Below are 19,288 nucleotides of genomic sequence, written 5' to 3'. Positions count from 1 at the left end.
ATTGCTTTTATTAAAATAATCAATTTTCTTTATTGTAGAAATGAAAATATAAATATATCTCATTCTATTTTTTGATCTTTTTTTAAAAAATAAATTATTATTTAACATAATCTGAATTTTCTCCAATCCTCTCTTTCTAGATCCTCCACCCTTCTGTTCTGCTGAGTTCGAAGCTATTGCAGCATTGGCAGTTTGGCACTCAAAATAACTTCTGGTCTTTGCCTAAACTAGCTTTGTGCTTTACAATTACATGCTTAGTCCTGTGATTTTTTTCTCAGAACAATGACCTCATTGTTTCCCTTCTGTTATCCCAGCTTACTGAAAGCATTGGGTTGGTGAAATTTGAAGTGAAGAAGCGCGAATTCCTTCTTGTATCTGCACTAGAGTTCTATCTGAAAGGAGAATTGAGCATTGCAATGGACTCCATTTTTGTAGCTGGCTTGGTTTCAGCGCTTCCTTCAGGACTCATTGCCATGGAATTGTTAGTTGACGATGATCTCTTTTTCCTCTCTACATGGAAAAGGGAAGGGCAAAGGCCCCACAGTGTTTAATAAGGAAGCCAAGTACAAGATAGTTTAAGGTGGTATAGGAATATGAGGATCGGAACCTGAACTTGTTCCAGGTAAAAGAGGAGCGTCGCTATAGTTTAAGGGATGATGATAGCACCCTTTCCGGTCTCAAAAAGTAAAAAAATCTCATCAGCCTCTTTGCTAATCTACAAAGCCTACTTACCACTGTATGCACCGCCTTTTGAACCCCATGACTTAATATCCCTTGTTTTTTTCCCCTGGGAAGAATAAATATAGGACTTGTTTGGTTCGCAAAATTTTTTTTCTCTCATTGTAATGTTATTTCTGAAAAGCTGATGCTAAAATATATGATGCATGGAAATATAGTTTTGCATGTTTAATTGACCATAAAAGAATAAAATAGTTTAGGATGGCCTATATTTGAATAAGCACCTACTTTTCATTAAAATATTCGTTATGCCTTTAATAAAAAGAAAGCACTATTCTATCTTAAAGCTTAAACATATTTTTTAATAAAAATTATTCCAATTCCGAGTTGGTGGAAATTAAATTTTTCCATCTCTTTTTTTTGAAAATTATAAGTATTTCTTCATTTTCTCTTCGGCCATATTTTCCTCCTCTTCCGGCAAACCAAAGGAGCCGGTATTTACTTTATTAGTCTGACAAGATAGGATGAAGTATGTTATTCCTATAATATCGGCAATCATCTTTCTCACGATTGTTTTAAATCAATGCAGAAAGATACCCAAAAAAAAAAAAGGCAATGCAGAAGAGAGTACTAGGATAGGGGACAAATTATTTTTAGATCAAAGATAGTGGCACCAGGTCGCCAATCGACGGATAACCAGGCCAAGTCTTATGTGGTTTTATCCCTAAAGTTGCCAAAGCTATCTACTAGATTCAAGTCTTTAATCCTCTTTGGCGGCTACGGTCATCAGTATGCTCCACATGGAGCCACAGCAATGGACTAAGGGCATCTATTGTAAGTTTTGGTAATATGGTTCGGCTTCTAACTTCTAAGAAAGCAGCGTTAATTACCTCTGAACTCTGGAGAACATATACCACCAAGCTTTCATTAGAGAAAGGCCTCAGTCGGTAGGTTTTGCAGCATAATAGCATGGTGCTAATAGGCTAAGTTAATGCACCAAGGGATTCTGTTGCTGTAGCAATATAATCTTATTAACATGTAATGAAGTTGTTAAAATGGGCTCAGAGAGCATCCAGATTAATGTTCTCATTATGAAAAAAAGTCATTGTCTTGCTAGTGGCTGAAGAAATGATAGAGCTTCAGTGCTGTTTATACCCAATATTAACCGACATCAACCAACTACAACAAATGGCTAGAAACAATGAACTGACCTCAGCTTTATTGATTCATATATATATCAATATGTAGAAACGTTAAATCGAGTAATTTATCATAGATACAAGAGACCACATGAATAGTTACTTCATAAAATAAGCTATCAAAAAGAAATTCTTTTGAAACAACCACCAAAACAAGCTGAAAGCAACCATCACCTATGACAACGGTTTTTTTTTCCCATATAATTCTTTCTTTCCAATGTAAGAATAAGGGAAAGCTTCATCTTCAACTCGACTCACTTTGTTGACATCAACGTCAACATTGTAGAACAAAGCTCTCTCATACTTTTTTCTTAGAATCCGGAGGCAATGCTAGTTTCCTTTTTAATGGGAGTTTGAATTGAGTTTTAAGTATGCAATACAATCATGCAACATAAGATGTATAATTTTCGATTCCATGAAAGAGGTGATCTAAGTTTTAGCTTTCAATTTATTTTTTTCATTTTAATCACCTAAAAATTGTGAAATTTTCATTAAGGCAAAAAAGAAAAACCCTCTCATTGACTAGGCCTTGATCATTAAGTCATTATCAACTGACATACAGGCATTTCCCTTTGCAGTTGTAATTCATTAGTGGTTAGCTGCCCACCATTGCAGTTTGCAATTCTGTCTTCTAAACTTCAAATATGCTAAACTTTTAACATTTTTCCTTTTAACAAAGATAAATTTAAGATTCAATAATAATAATAATAATAGTAATTCAGAGCATCATGAATTTTGCCTGCCAAGTGAAAAATAGTTCATCACAAAACTGAAAATTTGGAATTGGTGTTTTCAGAGCTTCACCCTTGTATCTGTTGTTTCTGTGCCCCATCTGCATTCCTAAAATGATCGATAGGAACAAAAGAGTCAGATATTGTATTAGTAGCTGAAGAGGAACTACTAAGCAAAACCAGAATGTCATGGCAGCAAAATGGAATACAATGCACATGCTATGTACATTCAACAGTTCTCTTCAGTCTTCATCTTATATTCCCTAACACATCATTTAACATACATGATTTTTGAGGCAGAGGCCATGTGAAAAAATGCTGCAAAATGTTGGCTGCGATGAAATTATGGCATGGTTCTCAGCCCATTCACTACCAGAAAACACGCGTATAGTGACGGAAAATTAGTGACGGACCGTTATCAGTTACTATTTGTGACGGATTAGTGACCGACAGAAATTTGGTCACCGTGGTGTAAACTTAGTGACCGTTTAGTGACAGACCGGTCACAGAATGCGCGGGTAGGATGGGCGCCAAACCTTAGTGACCATCATAGTGACGGAGTATCTGTCAGCAATATGATAACCAAAATTGCAACCAGACAGTGACAAATGCAGCCGTCACAAATATAGTAACCCTAGTATTTATAAATTTTTAAAAGATTATTTTTGGCAGTAACAGATTATTGACAAAAATTTCTGTCACCAAATTTAATTTTTAATTCCAAAAATATTAAAAATATTATTTTTGAGTAAACCTAAATTAAAAGAAAAAATAAAAGGAGGAATATCCAAAATGAAACTAAGTGTGCCCGCCGTTCCGCCCAAATTTCTTCGATAATCCAAATTCCAATCGCTCTCTATAAAACTCAAATTTCTTCTTCTCATTTTAAAATCTCATGGTGTCGGCCATGACCCATTTGCACCCCTATTGCAAGTTTCCTGCTTTATAGAATTTTTTTACCATACTTTATAGTTCAAAAATATTTTTGCCTTGCAAGTCCCATCCAATCAGCCTTATAAATAAAAAAAAAATTTGATATGAAATTTGGCTTGCAAACCGATTTAGCCCAAATCACGATTTAGCCCAAATCAGCCTATATACAATTTGGCTTGCAAACCGACTTAAATACCAAAACCCTAACCTTTCCCTTCCCTTCCCTTCCCGTCCCTCGCTGAGAGCAGCCGCCGCCCCCCCCCCCCACTCCCTCGCCCCCCCTCCCTCGCTGAGAGCCGTCGCCGCCCTCCCTCGCTGAGAGCCGTCGCCGCACCCCCTCGCTGAGAGCCGCCGCCGCACCCCCCCTCCCTCGCTGAGAGCCGCCGCTGCCTCCCCTCCCTCGCTGAGAGCCGCCGCCGCCGGCCCCCCTCCCTCGCTGAGAGCCGCCGCCGCCCTCCCTCGCTGAGAGCCGCCGCCGCACCCCCTCGCTGAGAGCCGCCGCCGCACCCCCCCTCCCTCGCTGAGAGCCGCCGCTGCCTCCCCTCCCTCGCTGAGAGCCGCCGCCGCCGGCCCCCCTCCCTCGCTGAGAGCCGCCGCCGCCGCCGCCCCCGCCCCCCCTTTTCCCTCGCTGAGAGCCTGATAGCCGCCTCCTCTCGTTGTCGTCGCCTCTTCAACGACCGGCCGGCGGCTCTTCGCGTCCTTCTCCCCCGGACGGCAACCTCCGCGGCTCCGGTCACCGACTCACAGTCACCGGTAAGAGTTTTCTCCTCCTCCTCCTCTTCAAGCTCGATCCCGGTAGATTTTGCCCAAGCCCGGAGAGAGAAAGAGAGAGAGAGAGAGGTGGTGGGGCAGCGAGACAGCTCGGAACAGTGGGAGAGTGGGGAGTGGGGACAGTGGTTTTGTTTTGGGTGGAGACGGGAGACAGAGAAAGAGAGGAGGGATTTTTTTTTTTTTTGCTAAAATAGACGAAAGAAACTTTGATATATCTGAGTAGCTGCTTTTATTATGATACTTGGACACATCACTTGGTTGGGTAAATCATGATACGGGCACTGTGTCGAATTTACTGTTGCTAAAATAGACAAAAATAATGTTGTACTTGAGGAGCTCCTTAATATTATGCATTTTTATTCTGACACATTTGTTAGTCCTACCAATGGTTTGCATATATTTAGACTGCTTCACTGATTATTGTTGTAATTTTGAGGATTGATGGGTTGGGATTATGTAAAGTTCATGGATTTTAATTTTTTCGTCATGTTATTCATTTTTACAATCATTGTTCATCTGCAAGGAATAATGGAAAGTGGTGGAAAGTGGTGTTGCTTCATGGTTGTGAGTTATTTCCAGTGTGCAATCAAGAAGCTGGTCAAAAAGCTTGCTAAGAAGTACCATGCTTTTCTAGCATCAGAGGCGATCATGTATATTCACATTTGTTCTATGTGAAGCAGATAGTATTCCATATGTAAATTTGGATGATTTGACTTGTATTCCTTGTCTTTGTAAAGATTAAATGCTTTTTGAATATTGCTGGTATTAGATGAATGAACAGATAACTTGTAAAGGTTAATTCCTTATGTTCAGCTTTTTGTAAAGATTGAATGCCTTCTTAATGTCAATGATGCTGGGACAAGATTGAATGACTTATTTTTGTCATGCTTATGATAACTTCTCATCTTCATAAATATCATACCAGTTTTTGTTTCTTTTACATTTTTTACGATCTTGCCTTTCGTGTTTTTAATGGTTCGGTTTTTCTTATGTTGTTTTCTTTTTTTACCATCTCTCTAATATTTTCTAGGCTTTCTTATGTTGTTTTATTTTTTTGATTTTTAGAGGAACTATGTCAGTTGATCGTAATTGGATGTACCACCGACTTAGTGAAAATGGTTATATAAGAGCTGAGTTCTGTGATGGAGTTAAAGGGTTCCTTGAGTTTGCATTTACTCAGTTAGAGTATTGTAGTGGTGATAAGATTAGATGCCCTTGTATAAGATGTGACAACCAGAAATTTCTTAACCGTGATACGGTCAATGTTCATCTGTTGAGAAAGGGGTTTACACCGATCTATATATTGTTAGGAGATACACACAATTCTTCCAGGACAATTGCATCATGTGCATGAAGTTTGGAACAAGCATTGTCAGCGACGATTGACAACCTCATTAGGGAAGGTCAGAAGCCAAAAGCTTCTGGAAGCAAAAGGAGATTTAAACAAAGCCCGTGATAAACCCCCTAATTGGATCTCTAGAGAAAATTGGAATAAGCTAATTGATATTTGGATCTCCCCAAAATGGAAGAAGAAATCAGAAGCCAACAAAAATAATAGAAACACCATGAAGAACGGTAGCATCTCTAAACACTGTGGAGGATCAATCACATTTGTCAATCATGACGAACGATTGGTACATATCTTTATTCAATTAGATTTCTATAATAATTTTTATATTATTGTTCAGTCATCTTAAATTAGCCCATTATATGTTAATGAATTTTTTCTTTTCTCTTTTGTAGAAATTAAAGTTAGGCAGGGAGCCAACAATAGTTGAATCTTTTAATCGGACGCATAAGACAAAGCAAGGCATGGGAGGATATGTAGATAAGAGAAGTGAAGCTGTCATGGTAAGTATAATTTTTTTATGATTCATAAATATTATTGAGCTTGCTCATGTTTATCTCTTGTTTGATCCACCATAATGTTTTTCTCTTCTTTTAAATCAACTGGCAGGCAAAGTATTCAGCTGAATACTCCAAAAAATATGGTGATGCCTCCACCTCAGATGCTCCTCCACGTGATTATGACTTGTGGTTTGAGGCAACTGGAGTCCCAACTCATGGCCATGTCTATGGCTTTAGTCCCCTAGAGGATCTCACTGGAATTATTGGGCAATCATCATCTGCTTCCACCTCTACAAGTCAAGCTCCAGAGCTGTACACTCATGAAGACCTTCTACGTATTCTTGAGCAGGAAAAGAAAAAATGGCAAGAGGAGGTTCTTCAAAAGATGAGAGAAGAGATTGGCTTTGGACCAAGGCATGCAGATCGGGGGAGTAATGGTGATTCTGGTTCTGCTGATCATGCTTCATTATAATTGTTTTTGCCTTAGATGATAGGTCTTTGCATTCCTAGGAGGAATGAAATATCTGTTGATCTTTATGACATATTTTTAGACTTTGATTTTGATGGATTCAGGACATGTTGATGCCAATTTTGAATGACATTTAAAATGACTTTTGCGTAATGTTGAATGCCTTTGCTATTAATGATATTATTGTTATTATTATTATGTGCCAATCAATGTACCAAATGTACCAGGTTATTAGATTGTGATCGGTGACCAAATTTTGGTTACTAAATTGTTTACCAACTATTGTGACGAGCAGTCATAAACTTAGTGACAGAATTTTGGTCAATAAAAATTGATTTTGCTCAGCGCGTTTGTAACCAATTAGTGACCGTAAACTTATCACTAGGTCAGTGACGGGATTAATGACAAATGTAGTGACAAAATGTGTGACCATGTCTGTGACGACTAAATCTGTCACTAAAGGTCGTGACAGATTAGTGACCAAACTTGTGACCGCATTCTGTGACAAAATCAGTGACCAAGTTGCCTTCGTCACTAACTCCGCAACTGGATAGTGACGGGAAATACATAATTTCTTAAATATTTAATTCTTGAATTTGTAACGGCTTAGTGACGGCGGTTCTGTCACGGAGGTTAGTGACGGGAATCGCCGCCGTCACGGAGAATTTAGCGACGCGTGTTTTTGTAACGAAGTCAGTGACGGGAGCTCCGGTCACAAATTCCATATTAGTAACCGGAAACACGGTATAGTGACGGGAATCTCCGTCACTATACGCGTGTTTTCTGGTAGTGATTTAAGATACGGTGTTATATGGACAAGCCAGGGAATTTACTAAAATTATTGCTATTTGAATAAACAACACAAGATACATGCAACAACAAATTCAATAGGCCATCCAATTAGATGTCCATAATTTACACATTCATGAAAAATAGAAGCATAATCTTTTAGCAACTGTGATATGCCTCGCCCACCCCTAAAGAACCCTGGAATCTCTCACATTATTGGATCACAAAATTTACTGTTTTCAGTGGATATCTCCTCTATAGCTTGCCAGCAATGGTGTCCCAATATAAAATGACAATTTAAAACTTCCAGCAAATGCAGCCAAAAGTTGAAGGCTATTGTAGAAGACTTACAATTAACTCACTAATAACTGACTGGATATTGAAATCGTTCTCTCAGCAACTTAAAGAAACCTAGACAGAAAAGAGAAGTGCTTGCCAATTTAATTTTGATGCAAAAGAAAGCAAGAATTTAAACATAATTAGTAACAAGACTGGAAAATCCATGGTTTAAATTCTTACTGGAGTAAACTTAGGAAGGGAACAGATTGTGCAGCTCTTAGAGATATCCCTTTGTAATCTGTTCTTGCAATTCTTGAAAATTCCATGCATCATCAACTGAATATTCCCCTGTGAAAAATGAATGACATGTGAAAATGGCAGTGTAGGGTTCCCATGACATGCCATGGTTTATCACAAGATATAATGGAGGAGATGGTTCTCACGGAACATAGCATTAGATCAAATCTGTCAAGTTGAATCTAGGAATGAAATGATAGAAATGCATTTGGGGATAAAATTTATCACCATAAAAACCATGACTTAATAAACATGTTGCACTACAAGGATCAGTAATACTAATTCTTAAAGTGGGATGGATAGGCATGTTTTCAGCTCCAAGGACATAGCAAACCACAGTATTACCATAGTTTCTTCCAAGGATTCAATTCCCGACAGGACATCCACAAAATGTCAGAATGGAAATTACAAATGGATGGGTGCAAAAGAAAATTACAATTAGAATGTGGAGGAAAAAACGAGGGGTCATTGCTTGGTGCAATGGTAAAAAGCTTGGGTTGACAAGTGCAATGACACAGGTTCAAGTCCTGGAGCAGCCACTTTGGGCACAAGAATGCCAAAAGTTAGGACTATCCCTAGTTCGTCCCTCCCAGGACCTCAGATCACCGGGATCCTAATTGGGTTATATCCCTTCTAATATGGAGGAAAGACAATCATATGCTGTTCAATGTAAAAAGGCATTCGAAGAGCAATAAGATTTATACCTAAAACATGCTTATGCATGAGCATGTCCATAATTTCCTAACTCAGATGCAAGTGCAGGAGAACAGAAGACGAGCATTCACATGAGATGCAAATGTGCCAAGGAAGAATATGCATGCATGCATGATACTATAAAGTATAAAATGAAAGGCCATTCCTTTGGCAGTTGTATTCAAGAAAAATATAAAAAGCTGCGACCAACCATAATTGATAATTGCATTCGAACTAAGGTTAAGTTTTGACAGAAAATGTAGCAATGAGAGCCTGGAAAAAACTCTCTGCTTTCCATAGTTTACATGAAGCAATTAAAAACCTGATAGATTTTATGGGATTATATCATAAAAAAATAGATATCCAAAAGAAGGGCTAGTGAATATAATGGAAAGAAGGCATCCACCCATAATTTTGACCTGCATAAGAATTCCAGTGTCATAAGCACTAAGAAGGCCAACTTCATTTTCAACTTGAAGCTCACAATTTAGCAAATCTTAGATGAACATAGCATGTAGTACATAGTGTTTTGTTATTGCAAAAAAAGAGTTTAGCATTGCCAGTAGAAGTCAAATATGTTATACCAATAACGATAGAATAGTTTAATCCAAATAAAAGCTCCGGAGTCATCATAAACATTAAGAAGACCAGCATGACTTCTGACTCTAAATCCTTAGATGTGACAAACTTTAGATAAGTCTATGCCTCCAGACAAATATAGTGCATATCGCTTTTTTTTATTGCCAAAAATGTTTAGAATGGTCACAGTTCAAAAATAAAACCTTCATTTTGTGCAAATATCATTACTTCTAAATACAGCTCCTACAACATAATATAAGATGAGAAATGTACACCTCTATTATTGTTAGATAACAAAGGATGACATAAGCAACTAAAACTCACAAAGAAAGAGAAGGCTAAAAACTGTCCTCATCTACTGGAGAACTAGAATCACAATATGATCTGAATCTACATAGGGCATGTTAAATTATAGTAGTTTGACAATGATATATTATCAGCAAGACTCATTCTCACTCCTCTAGCAGGTAAAAAGAAAAGGCATAATCTGGAGAATAATTAGCTTAAACTATATCAATGAAATTTCAGAGAAGAAATCTTAATTGTGAAAAGTTGTGCAACTCTCAAACTAGTAAATGCATAATTATAAAATTAGACCCATTGAAAACATTGGCAAGTAACTAAAGCAAAGTCCCCCAGCAACAAACTCACCAAAATCTGCCACAGGTGTAGTCGAGGCAGCAGGAAGTTGAAGGAACAGTTATTCTAGCACAATACCAAGCTAAGAATGGTACAGCATGGAAGAAGCAACAAGCAGATTATGGAACATACCAAATTGGCAGTTTATTGGCAAAGTACCAGCAAGAATATCTCTATACCATATATACATACCAATCAAATCACTGATACCGATGTGTTCCTCTTCCACAAGTTTCCATTTAAACCTATGCCCAATCACCCCAACTGCCCTTCCTGATAGCAACACTCTAGAACTCCTCCACACTGGTTTTTATTTTTCTTTTTCCTACTAATTTGTGCTTGGTTTAAATTTTCAATTTACAAATATGATGCAACAAAATGAAAATTCATGATTCTAACATCAAAGGCGAGAAATTCAGGTAGTGATTCTTTATTATTCTTGGTTTTATTTAAAAGAAAACAGTTCAATAACATATCTCTTGCTTTAAGTTGAAGTAACTCATTAAATGAAAAAAACACAATACATATACTTAGCCAGATTCATGAGGAAATGGAGTTGTACTATTACAAATCATGCATTACTGGGGGTATATGAGTACTTCTCGTACATAACATGCCCTCTTATAGTTGTTACCTGGAACTTTGCACTTATTAATGTTGCTATTATAAATATAGTTCTTCAATGCTTGTTTGCATGAAAAAAATACTTGAAACATGCATATGCACATGTTAAAAAACGATGAAGACAAATATCTAGAATGATTTCTAATACTAGGTCTCTATTGATCGGTCAAAAATATGTTCGTATGTTCAAATGGGATGAAGTAGCAAAGGCCGTGAAACTGCTACATCTTTTAGAAAGTATGGCCAAAAGGATTCATGTAGCTGACCCCAACTAGTTTGGGATTAAGGCTCAGTTGAGTTGAATGGAGTTATATGTTCAAACCAGACCATTACAAAGTATAAAGTACATGTGTTCAATCACAAGAAATAAAAAATAATGAATAAAGTAGTGCATCACAGCTTTCCTATTATGTATACCATTTCATTTTATTGCACACAAGTGTTGGCATGGAGACATGATATGCATCCAGCATGATACATAATACTTATATCACTTAGAGGTGGCAATAGAACAGAACATAAAATACTAAACTTTGCATGCATTATTTACCAAATATAAAGTAATAAAATGAATCATGCATCAATTATCAGGACTATATATCAGGTTAGTGGCTCTAGCACAAAAAAAAAATGTTGATGAATTCTTACCAATCAAGTCTCTTCGTAGGGCAGTCAAATGAGCACAACTGCAATCATACAATAAGCAATTAAAACTAGTCCCACTCACTAGATGACTTCTACATTTTAGTATATACCTTTTCACTGGAAAACCTATCTCTTACTGATAGTGATGTATATCATTAAATATATCAGCTCCTACAGATTCAAATAAAATAAGAACTTATATATGAAAGAGGGAAAAAATGGAAGTGTAATTTGTAGATTCAAATTTTCATTTTTTTTAATTTAATCCAAACAGATAGAAAGAAATTAGAATCATCATATATCCATCAGATATCTGACAAAACCAAGCCATTAATAATTGCATATACAGGAATGGACGCACATGTTAGCATATGTTTCAATGTAGAAAATAGAAGCCCAAAAAATATATATGAATAAACACAAGCAAGAATATTAAGACTATTAATGATCTTTGTACATTAGATTATACTCCTTCCCATCCGCCTCAACATAAGCAATTTACGTTCCTACAGCATGAAGAACGACTTAACTGCATGTTCCTGAGCTAGCTTAATTGAAGATCATGCACAAGGTTGCTGACAACAACTATTAATTGGTGCATAAACATGAAGTAGTTGAATATATGCAATTAAGGATCATCACAAAGACTTCATGAATTGAAAGAAAAGGGAAATATTATAAGTTAATAGAGCCTTTATAGCAAACATGTTCATAACACAAGCAGCACCAAACCTCTTCTCCTGCAGCAGGCTTCTATGTGTGAAGCGAAAGAGAATTTTTTCAACACCAAGCTATCTGTCATGAAGCCCATATAGATCTCATAGCTAAGAGAAAATGAAAAAAGATCTATTTCCTTTTACAATTCCATCTGTCATCATATCCAAAGCCACAGACTTAGACTTGTCGAACATTCATGGCAAACATGATCATAACCCATGCAGAATTTATACTTTTTTTCTTCACAGCAGTCTTATTTGGCTTAATGTGAGAAGTACTTGAACTTTAGAAGAGCTGATACAAAACCCAGCTTGGTCACATGCATGAAAAAAAAAAGTGAAAATAAATTACCAGGTCAGACTTGCACGTATTCCACCGATAAGATCAGAGAGGAACAACGGTAAGCCAAAAGAGTCGGTGACTAAGGATCTCATACAACATTGTTCTCCTAGTTCTATTATTGGAAAAAACAATCTACCTATGCTTCATATCCTGCAGTAAAGAACATGATAGCAGATCAAAGGGGAAACTATTGAAGAAAGGCAGAGAGATGCAAAAAAATCATATGTATGATAAAAATGTTAGAAAGGAAATGACGAAGAGATATAAGATAGGGAGTGATGTGAAAAGAGAGAAGGTAGGAGAAGCAACTACATGCCCAAACTATGAAAAGGCTTTCTTAGTGGAGGTGGTCACTAAAGTTTGTCGCATCAAATGTCCAAGCTTATATGCAAGTTACATCCAATTACATAGAATAACAGATTAATTATCCCACCTACACAACTTGCACAACTTTTTAAAGTGGCTGAAAAAATCTTCAATAGTAGTATTAAAGAACACAGAAAAATAAAATTGCTCAAAATATAGAAAAAAATTGTAGACAAAATAAAAATAGTAAAAATGGCACAACATCCCAAGGACCAAGGTCGGTGGAACCGTCCCGAACCGGGCAGTTTCGGCCATCCCGAGCCGTATCGATGTCTCACCGATATAGTTTCGGCAACGGAAATGGAACCCATTGCCGGAGTCGAAGAAGGAGAAGAAAAGAGAGAGCTAGCGTGGGAGGGAGAGGGAGAGGGAGAGAGAGAGAGGGCGGGAGGCCGGCGAAGGCCAACGGCGGCCGGCCTCGGCCGTGGGGAGCAATGTTGACTTCACTTAAAAATGGCGAATTTTTTTAAGGCCGCAGCCGGACCCTATTTCATTTGAAACAGGGGTAATGGCCACGGCCAAGGCCGGCCTCTGCTGGCCTCCGCCGGCATTCCGCCGGCATTCCGCCGGCATCTGCCACTCTCCTCCGGCACTCCGCCGGCTCTCTCTCTCTCTTTCTCTTTTCCTCTCTACATGGTCCCTCTCTTGGTACAGGCCCAGCATGGCCTGTATTGAGTCGTCCCGTCGAAGAACCGGTACAGTGCCTAGTACCAGTTCCTCCGACTTTGCAACATCCTTCTTTTTTCTATATATATCCATAATTTAATGAAATAAATATATGAACAAACTGAAAGAGCTAGTTCATGATATTTTTATGTAATTCATTATAGGGAACAAAAAAAACATACCTGCCAAGAGCTTTGCCAAAATCAGCACAAAGGGATCGGATATATGTCCCTTTTGAGCAAGTGACTCGGAATATCAAATTTTGCCTGCAGAATATATATAAAACATGATAATGACACAGAACCAACCATGTTAATATGCACAAGAGTTGGGAAAAAACACCACCAACAGATTACACTCTAAAAGATCATATGGTAAAGTAGTACATTTTAACCACGCTTGCCCCAACCCATCCCCTACCAAAGTTGTGCCTGAATCATATTTGGAAATGTAAAGCAAGATGTTGACGATATTTGATCAGTTCAGCTTTTTGACAATCGTACATTACCCCTTGGATCTTAAGGATCAAGTTTATGGTTTACCCATAAAAGAGGAATATAGGTATCATATAGAACTCATTCTTGTTACCAGACATATATAGGAAAAATGTGCCTACTAATGAAGCAAGCACATGTTTCTCAAGTCTAAAGCATTAGCAGTGCTTGTTCTTTCCCCTCTCGACTTATTTGTAATGATAGAAGAAGTGCACTCAAGGGCCAGTTCATTAGAACCTACATGTTTTATATCTATATCATGAAAAGAAGAAGCATTATTATATCGCTCTTAAGTAGCTTAAAAAGTCAGATTCTATGTTATCATGGAGATACTAAGTCAATCAAAACTCCTATAAATGAAAAAAATCCTATTGTTCATCCTATCATTATATTGAATGGATATATTCTTAACGCATATTTTTTTAGATCCTTGAATTGCCAACTCCTTTTTTAAACAGTTTTTCAGTATTTGGTCCACTAAAATGGACACCCTAGCATTAAAATTTAATTAAGGACACATGACCTAGGTAGTTAGGGCATCCACCAACATTGCTCTTCATTTTTTTCTATTTTATTCTCCTCTCTTCCCTTCTTACCTTACTACATTATAACGGGTCATGAACATCAATTCCTTTAAGGATAATCACCACTGTTGATCTCTGCAAAATATGGATGCATCGTGATTGATCTCAAGTTCTCAACCTCAAATTCTTGAGATTCTTTGCTTACCTACAACAACACAGTCTTTAGAACCCCTTAAAAAATGTTAAGCAGTAATTACTCAAATAGTCCAAAGGTTGATGAGGCATTTGGAATGTGATCAATGTGCGAAAGCACAAGATGCCAATAAGAAAGTAATAACGTTGCTGCATATCTTCTTTATTACTGTTCAAATTGCCATGCAATAAATTAACATATTTGGCTTTCAAGATTGGAAGCTAGCAAACACCGACCAAGAAAAGCAGCTAATCCACTTACTGGATTCAAGTTAAACAGTTAATTGTTTACAGCCTTCAATAGATAATTGTCATGATCAGCCAGCACAATCATCACTCAATATTGAAATTTACAACCAAAATGTCAGGGATGACAATAAGATATAAAATAATATTACCTTTTTGCTATAATCATAATTGCAATTCCCGATTATTGAACAAAACAAGCATTCAATGTTAGGTGCAATCTAAATATCCAGCATATTTAAGTGCATACTAGTGATTCGAATGCCCACCACCAGATACATATATTTCTCTATCAAAGGTTTAAGATTTTCAGCTGAACTTGGGCATTCATAGAGGTAATTCTTCATGGCAATGATAACGCTTATGCCATTATTATTTTGCAGAGCATGTAGATATACCGAAGCATTCTGAACTCTAAAGGTTCTTCATGCTCACGAATTGTAACTTCAAGCATGCAAGGGTGAGAATGCTTCACAATAGAATTACATTTAAAAATTGAGAAGATATAGATGATCTTTGTTTTTATTTTTTTTTAATCTTGTTGAGTGTGTCCAAGTTTGGGAAGGAGGGGTAACAAGGAGCACAGCAGTGAGCACCATGCTAGATTCAATCTTTCAAAGCAGTTCAAATAAAACACCAAAAGAGTTAATTACGTACATGAGAATATAATCTCCTAGTATTCTAAAATGTCGATCTGCGTAGCCATCCTTGCAATTATATCAATTAAACTATTACGGGCTAAGCATATGGTATGTCTCAAAGACAAGCTTTTGGTATAGTTGCTATTTGCTTCATATTTACATGCCTCTAAGATGATCAGCATTAATATTGTTAGTCGAAATTGTAAACAATTTTTAATGAAAACCCAAAGGCTCTCTACTAGTCTAGCTAAGGTAAATCAAAGCTTCATTGCCGATCACAGGAAGCTCTGCATTAAATCCTCCCACCTTGAAGAGTCCTCAAATGGCAGCTCTTTAAAACCACACGTAACCTTCACCTAGATGATTAGCACCAAAAATGATCTTAAGGACATGAAAAGTCAGGAGTTCCTTCCACTGAAGACCTCCGTTGCTCCTCAAATGGGCCAAATGCTGCGTTAAAGACATTCATATGTCTTGGCTATCCATCACCAAGTCACTTGCAAGTCCATGATGCCCCACTCCTCTGTCAGCGGCCATACCTACCTAGACAAGGCAGTCGCTGATCTCCATCTTTTTATTAATCTCTCTGGCAGGCTTGAGTTTGGCTAAATATGGAACGACATTTGTTTTTCCAAGCTGCCAATTTGGGTCAATCACGATCACCATATAGAGCGTTTAACAACTTTTAATATTATTTTCGAAAGCTTGAACCAATATTTTTCAGTTTTCTTCAATTCTGACTTCAGCCAACAAGCCTTCATGCATATAGACAGTGCTAGCTTTATAATACAAAGCATGATCATTTAAAGTTGACATTTTATAATCTCTTCTCCCTTTTAGTTGTTGTTTTTTTGTGTGCCAATCTGGCAAAGGCAATTTTGGACAAAAGAAGGTCCTATTGGGGAACCTTGAAAACCAGTCGTGGATTCACAGACTAACCTAACTGGTCACTAGCATAAACCAATAAAAGTATACATCCTTTTAAAATAAGTGAATATTACTACTCTACAAATTGCATCTTGGTGCAATATAAATACTAAAAAATTTGCAAAAAAAAAAGATAAGAATTATTGCCCATGTTGGGATGTAGCAGAAAAAGTAGAAAAAGAAAAATTAAAAATTTATGAGAATAATATTTTTTAGTGGTCAATGAAACAATGACCTGTCATCTAGGCTGCGTTCAATATCAAACTGATATATTGATATGCGTCTTGGTGACAGCTCAATCATCTCCCCTCTCCTTGCTTTGTCATACATCTTTTCACCACCTACCTGCAATCAATCAAGAAACTCCACCAGGAACCAAAACAAAATAATTCTTTTTAGAAAAAAAAGCCTTAGACAAGCTTAGTAGCTATTGTATTTAGGTTCAAGTGTCATGGTTCTGATGATTTTTTAAAAGCTTCAAATGCAATAAATCAATTGATGTGAGAAAGCCATTTTTCAGAAATAAGCATTTAATCTCTTGTGGACACTAAATCACTTTCATCACACGCCTGCCAGTTCTACCTACAGAACTAGAACTGGACCCTGAGATAGCACGATCATCCTTCAGCTTGTTGAATTTTACTGGCAAAGCATATCTTACCAACTGTATGAGAACTTTACTCAGTTGCTTGGTGCAGTTGATGTACTATAAATCTACTAGTTTGCCAGAATTATTCTCTCTTGAGCAATTTTTAGGTCCTTCTATTCTACAAATTGGCATGACACATGACAAAAAGTGTGAAGCAAGGAACTAAATTTTATGCCAGTTCTCTCTTACACTACTTTTGGTTCATAGGTACAAAGACGTATTGGAATCGGAATCACAATGTAATGGGAATGGAGGGCAGAGAATCGGAAACCATGGTTCCTATTCCATTGTCACGTCGAAAATGAAGGAGTGCATGGAAAAGAAATAGCAATTCAGTTTGTATCTAATTTAACTAGTTTCATTATTAGACTGGATAAATTCCATATCAATTTTCTAATATATGCTTGACTAAGGAATATAACTCAATCATTATAATTTTTTGGAGACCCTCCATTGTCCATTAGATTATATTATCTATTTGGCAAACCTTTAAGTAACAGCCATTAAAATATTATCATGGCCCATTATTTTCATAATTTATACTTTTATGTTTACCTATATTTTCTTTTTTACTTCATATTGTTATTCTAATTAATATATTTGTCTTATATTTCTATTTTACTTTTACAATATTTTGATTGATTGTGAGAACTTATAATTTCACTATAATCCTTATCCTCTTTTTAGTTACATTAATTATTTTGTTTATTTTATAATATTTTATGTATATCTGATATTATAAATTTAATATTTTATTTTATTTATTTATATTTTTATACCTTTTTCCTATCGTTGCTTATATTTTTAAATTTTAATTAACATACTTTCCTATTTTTTTATTCTTGGTATTTTGATGAGGCATTATTCTTTTATTTTTCTAAATATTATTTTGTATTTTTTATTTTAATATATTATATTGACTAATTTTAAATTATTTACCTAATAAATATTATTTTTATGTTTAATATTATTTATTATTATTTAATACTATTTAATTATTTAATATTATTTTATATTTACATTCTTATTTTTTATTATTTTCCTTTAATGTGCAATGCAAAATGCTCACTTGCTAGTATATAGTATATATTAAACTTTTGACTTAAAATTGATAATAATATTACAACTCATGTTACTTTATTTTTTAATAAAATATTATTTTAGATTGAATGGTAGTCAATTGTTAAATTTTATTTTATACCATAGTCATCGATAATTGATTTATATACAAACCATTATTTATTGTTATTATATACCATAAAAAAATTACTTATTAATTTACACCATACATGTCAGTAACTAATTCACTACCAAAAAAATCGTTATTCATAGTTTCATACTCTCATGGGAATAACTATTCTTCCCATTTATGAGTGGAATCATCATTCCTTCCCTTCGTTTAAAGGAATGGTGATTCTAAAAGAAATATGATTACATTGCTTATTGTCATACCAAATGACGAAATGAGGCCAAGGTTAGAATTCTCATTTCATTCCAGTACTCATTCTAGTAAACCAAACGTAGTGTTAAACAGAAATCCAAGCTTCCAAAGCTTTACCAGATTCCAGTTCTAGCATTATCAAGAGAATAAATGACACTCATATGGAAACGAATAGATGCGTTTGAGAGTTAGCAAGATCAGTAACCTTAATGGCAGAAAACATAGGAGGAACTTGCCATATCTCTCCCAAGAAAGATGCAGCAGCCTTTTTTATATCCTCATCTTTGATGTGTTCCCATGGTTCTCTTTGGATGACCTGGTCAGGAAAATAGTAATCGTTATCTAGAAGTGTTAACAAAGACAGCTGTCCCATCAAAACTATAAAAAAAGAAAATGACGATTACGAAGACCAATATAATAATTTAGTAGGATAGCAAAAAACTTGCCAAATCATCAAAAGTAAAAGCAGGATTTCAAGACAACAAGGGAACACAAAAACCATAGTAGAACAACAAGGGAACACAGCCAAACGAACACAAAGCCTTATCTCGTATATCTTGGGATGGCATTGAAATTCCTTCAAAACCCCTCATGACCTAATACTGCTAAATTATAAATTAGTAAGCTGTCACAAATCCTCACTGCCAATAAAAAATAACTCTATCTCTCTCTCTTCCTTACTCTGAGCTTCCACAAATTATTAGTTCAACTACTAACTACTAAGCTTCCGTCATTGCACATGCCCCTGATTCCGACTATGAGCAGATCCACTTCAACATTCTAATATTTGCTAATGCTTATCTGAATTATTTGCAAATTCTTTGTTGCCCAATATTTCAGCACATACTAAAATTGTCAGTTTGATTGCAACCATATACTACTTAAGTTTTAAATATTCTAGAAAATATC

The 19,288-nt window shown here is 36.2% G+C and overlaps 1 protein-coding gene across 4 annotated transcripts in view; it reads right to left on the bottom strand.

The window, feature by feature from the left end:
• Positions 1-2,378: 2,378 nt before the first annotated feature.
• The window catches only part of LOC103722831, a 29,547-nt gene continuing 12,637 nt past the window's right edge, over positions 2,379-19,288 (bottom strand). The window contains exons 5-11 of one of the 4 annotated variants that reach the window (XR_005513690.1): positions 18,585-18,695; positions 16,525-16,634; positions 13,448-13,531; positions 11,178-11,215; positions 7,938-8,045; positions 7,770-7,829; positions 2,379-2,717 (exon numbers count right to left, since the gene is read on the bottom strand). Coding sequence is in view for 3 of the 4 variants with exons in the window: in XM_039130933.1 (XP_038986861.1) it covers positions 7,975-8,045; positions 11,178-11,215; positions 13,448-13,531; positions 16,525-16,634; positions 18,585-18,695 (414 nt within the window). In the remaining variant the exon portion in view is untranslated. Of the gene's footprint in view, positions 2,718-7,457; positions 7,830-7,937; positions 8,046-11,177; positions 11,216-13,447; positions 13,532-16,524; positions 16,653-18,584; positions 18,696-19,288 lie in introns of those variants that run through there. The other 3 variants (XM_039130933.1, XM_039130932.1, XM_039130934.1) reach the window with 3 other exon arrangements.

This window comes from Phoenix dactylifera, chromosome 10 (assembly GCF_009389715.1).
Source record: "Phoenix dactylifera cultivar Barhee BC4 chromosome 10, palm_55x_up_171113_PBpolish2nd_filt_p, whole genome shotgun sequence".
In the NCBI taxonomy this organism is placed as follows: Eukaryota; Viridiplantae; Streptophyta; class Magnoliopsida; order Arecales; family Arecaceae; genus Phoenix; species Phoenix dactylifera.
The sequence above is the reverse complement of the archived record's forward strand: the minus strand, read 5'-3'. Positions and strand labels throughout refer to the sequence as shown.